At 37.6% G+C, this 5,499-nt stretch overlaps 1 protein-coding gene across 1 annotated transcript in view; it reads left to right on the top strand.

Moving 5' to 3' along the window:
- Window positions 1–103: 103 nt before the first annotated feature.
- TTC14 (tetratricopeptide repeat domain 14) overlaps window positions 104–5,499 on the top strand; it is a gene marked incomplete at its 5' end in the record, with an annotated part of 8,800 nt that continues 3,404 nt past the window's right edge. The window contains 9 exons of the mRNA XM_010010579.1: window positions 104–225; window positions 465–664; window positions 1,060–1,144; window positions 1,225–1,354; window positions 1,977–2,129; window positions 2,778–2,849; window positions 4,052–4,171; window positions 4,254–4,376; window positions 5,163–5,280. Of these exons, the coding sequence (XP_010008881.1) occupies window positions 104–225; window positions 465–664; window positions 1,060–1,144; window positions 1,225–1,354; window positions 1,977–2,129; window positions 2,778–2,849; window positions 4,052–4,171; window positions 4,254–4,376; window positions 5,163–5,280 (1,123 nt within the window). The remainder of the gene's footprint in view (window positions 226–464; window positions 665–1,059; window positions 1,145–1,224; window positions 1,355–1,976; window positions 2,130–2,777; window positions 2,850–4,051; window positions 4,172–4,253; window positions 4,377–5,162; window positions 5,281–5,499) is intronic.

Raw genomic sequence — 5,499 nt, 5'->3', positions numbered from 1 at the left:
CCCGCAACCGCCGGCCGCCTGGTAAGGAGCGCCGGGGCGGTGCGGACGGGGAGTGAGCTGTGAGGGGCCGCGGGTGGTTCTCACCGGGTTCTCTTTCCCCTAGCAAAGAGAGGACGAGCCTTGACACCGAGATAAAGCGCTTCATTGCCAAAAAAGCTGATCTCCTTTTTGCTCACTCGTGGAGACCCAACGGGCCTCTCTCCGAAACGATTGAAGAAAATGAAGGTAGACCGGCTCACGGGAACGGTGCTGGGTGTGTGAGGACACTGCACTGAAATCAGTGGTATTGCTGAAACCAGGGTGACAGATTTTGCTATGCTTTTTATAGGCTGCGCACAAACAGCCTGTTACAAATAGAACAAACCAAGTTTTGCATGTTTAATAAATGCAATTTTAACAGTGAAGTATTTTGTGTTCTCAGGCTGAAGCTTAGTTGTTTCATAACTGTGTGTCATGTGTTGCAGACTATTACGCTGTTATGCCACCCCTGGAACGGTTCATGGAGGTTCCCAGGGAAGAGAGGAGAGAATTATTTTTTCAAGACATCGACCGTGGTGATATTGTGATTGGGAAGATTACTTCTATTCGTGAATTTGGCTTTTTCATGGTGCTGATTTGTCTGGGAAGTCGTTTCATACGGGAAATTTCAGATTTAGAAATCACCGTAAGATACAGCTTTGATCAGTGTTTTATTGTGGCTAAATAGTATCTTTTTAATGTATAAGTTGTTGCTTGCATTTCTTAATGGAGTGGTTTGTGAACTGAAAGGTGAAACTGAACTTTGGGATGGTGGGTGGCATCTGAATTTGTGAATAGCTTATGGTGCTTTGCTGAGCCAGCAGATGCTTCTTTTTATGGCCCATACTCAATGTATACTACTTCTGAGTTGTTTGTAATTTATGGGTGCATAAATTTTACTTGAACCAAACTGTGATTTTTAACTATGATGGCTCTGATGTGCATTAAGATTAAACTAATCATATTCTGGCATAATCTTGGGGACAGAAAACTCTCAACTTTTGGGTTTGTTTGTGATATTCCTGCATTCTTCTATTGCAGGCTCTTTGTCCTTTGAGAGATGTGCCTTCTCAAAGCAACCATGGAGATCCCTTATCTTATTATCAAACTGGAGACCTTATTCGAGGCAAGTAGCTGCAGAAGTTATTAGGAGTCTCTTTCAGTTTTGAGACATTTCTGTGACTTTATCTTTCACTGTTTCTATAGCTGCTGTCAAGGATGTTGATCGTTACCACGAGAAGCTCACGGTGTCACTTTACAGCTCGGCTCTTCCACCCCATTTGTGCAGTACAAAACTAGGCGTAATTACGTCCGATGACTTCCCACTACATTATAAGTAAGAACATGCTATTCACCTGTACTTACTAGGTCTATTCAGTGTGTCTGAAGAACATTTTTGATAGACTGTTCTTTAAACTTGATGTTTTTTCCGATTTAATCGGATGATTACAAGCTTTTTGCTGTTTATCTCTATAACATACTTGTTTCTGGATATGTCAACCATCTTTCCCAAAATGTAAGGAAAGCAAAAAGCAGGGTGAAGCATCTGTCACTGTGGGGCTATGTTAGCAAAACACCACAATAAACAGATAAACAAACAAACCCCCAAACAAGGCAAGAAACAAGAACCCTGTGAGACTGGAATATGAAATTTTTAAAATTCAAAAGTTACCCTTAGAAAACAAGAAGACACAGCATTCTCTGCAGGTTTTGTAATATTTTTGTATGTCCTGGAGATACCTAGATGGGTACCAAAATAGGTTTCAGAAGTTCACTCAAGCTAAAAGATACAAGAGTTCCTAAATTGTAGAAAAATGTATGCCTGTAAAACAGAACAACTTGTGAGCAGTGATAAATATCAATATAGGCATTTTTATTCTAAACATAAGCATCATAAAATCGAATATAGTATTTGTGAGGTTTTGTTTGTGTACATTGATGTGTTGTTTCTTTTTAAGGCGAAGCATGGAAGTTGCTAATACAGCAGAGACATTTGAAGAGGTTTTGCATCGTTCCCCAGGATTTGGTAATCCATCATTAGTTGAATATTTAGCAGAAAAACTAGGAATAAGTGAATCAAATCCCCCGTCTTTGCTAAGAAGTCTTCAAATGTAAGTGATCTTTACATTGTTCCCATCCTGTAGCTTTGTGAAGATTATTCTAATCCATTGAGATAGACGAGACCACTTATACTTAAACCTTTTCCGTTTTGATTTGCATGACTGCAGCTTACATGTCCTTAAATATTTAAAAGCAAACTCTTCTAGAGTAAGAAACTTACATTTGAAATTGTATTGCTGTGAATAAGCAAGACACCTTACCACGCATAATGTTTGATACCAAACATTTTAGGAATTTATTGCTCAGATCTTGCCGATATCTTTGGATTGAAGTACAGGATGTTTAAGTTTTAGTGTCTTCTGTCAGGTGTTTATTCACAGTATTTATTTTAGTAGTACATCTGCTCTTTTTTGTAAAATAGATTCAAACATACCCAGTGATATATATTTGGTCCCGAAGCAGGTGTGAATATGTTTTTGTTGAACGTGCTGCAGATATATTACTTTGATTCAGCACTTCTAGGATAGATTGGGAAAAGCTGTTTTCAGAAATACAGAAGAACATTCCTGACTGAGGGAGAGCAATAAAGCATTGTGTAAATAATATTTCAGTTTATTTGAACTGCATTACATATTGTAAGTTTAGTTTTGTAGACTCAGAACATCAACTTGATGGGTTTGTTTGCTTTTTCATTAAAGTAAAAATTTCAATGAGGAAGATTTTGCCCCTGCATTGAGGAAAAAGCAGTCTGAATCGTGGGCCTTGAAATGGTATGTAATACTTTCTCTTGTCAAAGCTTATTGTTAGTAGGTTACAGGTTATATTTCTTAAAAGAAAATACACATTGAACCAGTTTTTCCAGCGCCTGTGTAGTGATGTAACCAGGAAGAACTTGAAAGTAGCCGTAACTGCTAAGTGGGTACATGATAGACAAAGTTTTAAGACCAAGTGCCAAAATGTGTGTCAGGTTAAAGTGAGCATTCCCTGGAACATCTGTTACATGTTGGCCCATTGATGAGATGTAAGTAAGATTTTAGGCAATACCAAGGACACAATTTTCCATTTTAAAATTGGGTGTTGAATGACTTACTACTGCTTCTCCTGACATTTGAGCCTCAGAATGTAGATTTAATTAAGTGCACTTGCTGTCTTTTAAAAGGTAAGAGTTTTTCCCTGGCTGCATTTGAAACAGCAGCTTTAGATAGGTGCTACTGCTTTTATGCTATGCATGTGTATGTGGGCATGCTATGCAGGGAGGAGGCAGAAGAGAGACTTTTGTCCTCACAATGTTCATCTGTTGTGGAAAAGCTTCTCTTGAATCCACCAGCTCAAAAAAAAAAATCTGAAACCTCAGAATTTCTGGTTTCTACGCTAGCAAAGCAGCGTTTTTCTTAAAATAAGTGGTTTGCAGCTTTGATTAATTGCTGAAAAAGCTGCTTGTAATGTTAAATATAAATTTTAATTTTTTAAAAAAAGTTATTGCGCAAAGTTCTGAAATTAATCTCTTGGTTCTCTTCCAATAAGAGAAGCAATTAATCTCTTAGCAAATGTAGAAGAAAGGTTTTACAGCTCATATTACCTGAACCTCAAATGTTTGAGTTTGAGATGAGCTGGTTTCAGTGTTTACCATCTATCCAACTCAGTTCATGTCGTTGGTTTAATGGTTATTTTTAACTCTGGATATAATTAAGCCTGTTCCAGTGTAGTGGTGGTAGGTCACACACAGAGTTTTGTGCAGAGAAGTGCTTAAATATTCACTCTGTAAATGAAAACCAGTGTAATGTAGTAGCACTGTCTGCAGAAATGCTCTCCATTCTATGACATTAAATTGGAATGCAAGTGTTAAGTACATGATAACAAGGTCAAGTTTTATTACCTGTCACTTGTTTGGAGCCATAATTTGTGAGCAGTTTGCAGTATGAAACCTGCACAGACTAACTGAACATAATATTTTCTAAATCCTTTTGTCCAGTGTGAAGGCTGGGGTTGATTATTTTAAGGTTGGGCGCCATGTGGAAGCCATGAATGAGTACAACAAAGCTTTGGAAATTGATCCACAGAATGTTGAAGCTTTGGTAGCACGTGGAGCTCTGTAAGTCTGCTTGTTTCATTGGGTTTTCTACTCTGTGAAAGAGAAACATCACTAAAATCTGTGCAACTTGTCTATTTTCTAGGTATGCAACAAAAGGAAGTCTGAACAAAGCCATAGGTGACTTTGAAATTGCTTTAGAAAACTGTCCTACCCATAGAAATGCAAGAAAATACCTCTGTCAGACTCTTGTGGAAAGAGGCAGGCAGTAAGTCTTGGGGTTATGTTTTCATTTGGTTGTTGACAATTTTTCTCATAACATTTTTTTAATACTATTCTAGTTGGGACACAGAATGGCATCTTTCCCTCCTTGCTGGGTTTAAAAAAATAAAAGCTTTTGTTGGAAATACACCTGCTCATGCAGTTAGTTTACACTTTTTCCTCTAACCCAGTTAAAATCCTGGCAAAATATTTGAGGTTTAATCCTTGGTATACTTTCACTGGTAGGATACCAGGCTTGCAGAAAGTCTTGTCAAATGTGTGAATATATTCCAGCAGGCTTTGGGCTGGGGGGTTTTTGGGTTGGTTTGTTGGTTTGGGGTTTTTTTTCTGGAGGGGGTGGAGGAGATGTTTGTGTATGTGGTTTGGTTTTTAAAGTATTTGTGTTCTGTTACTCTACTGAAATACTGGTTAAACTCTGTACCAAAAAATTTCACTTTTGAATATTCAGGAAACAGGTTTATTTTAAGCCTGGAGTTAAGAAGAAACAGACAATATTTTTGAAACTGGAATTGACATGTCAAAGAATAGTATTACTGATGATGATTTGGAGGTAATAATAGGTCAGAAAATATGGTTTACTACTTTAGGACATACTAATGTGTCAGAAATACTATTCTACTTCTGTACTGAGGTGGGCTAAGGTGAGTGATATGGTCCTGGAGGGATGCAGTGGTAGTGTCATAGTGCAAATAAGAAAGATAGTCCTAAGAATAAGGAAAAAACTATCAAAATCTGTGGCTTAACTGTATATTAATTACCACTTGAATTTCAGGTTGGAAGAGGAAGACAAACTAGTAAACGCTGAGAGTTACTATAAGAAAGCCTTAAGTTTGGATGAGACTTTTCAGGAAGCAGAAGAGGCCTTAACGAAACTCCGTAAACATATGCAGGTGATTCTTTACTTTCTCTTCATATAGTGCTCTCAGTGACAATAAACATCAAAAATCATATTAGATCTTTTGAACAAGGAGAGTTTAAGTTGGTGATTTGTCTTATTCTCTGCTTCCCTTCTTTAAAGTAAATCTTTTATAGTGAGCATTATGGCTGTACCTGTCAGAAGAAGGTACCTCTTGATGACTTCACTGTTTTGAACAGGATAGTAAAGAAAT

Source organism: Nestor notabilis, unplaced genomic scaffold, assembly GCF_000696875.1.
Source record: "Nestor notabilis isolate BGI_N333 unplaced genomic scaffold, ASM69687v1 scaffold32142, whole genome shotgun sequence".
Taxonomy (NCBI): Eukaryota; Metazoa; Chordata; class Aves; order Psittaciformes; family Psittacidae; genus Nestor; species Nestor notabilis.
The sequence above is the reverse complement of the archived record's forward strand: the minus strand, read 5'-3'. Positions and strand labels throughout refer to the sequence as shown.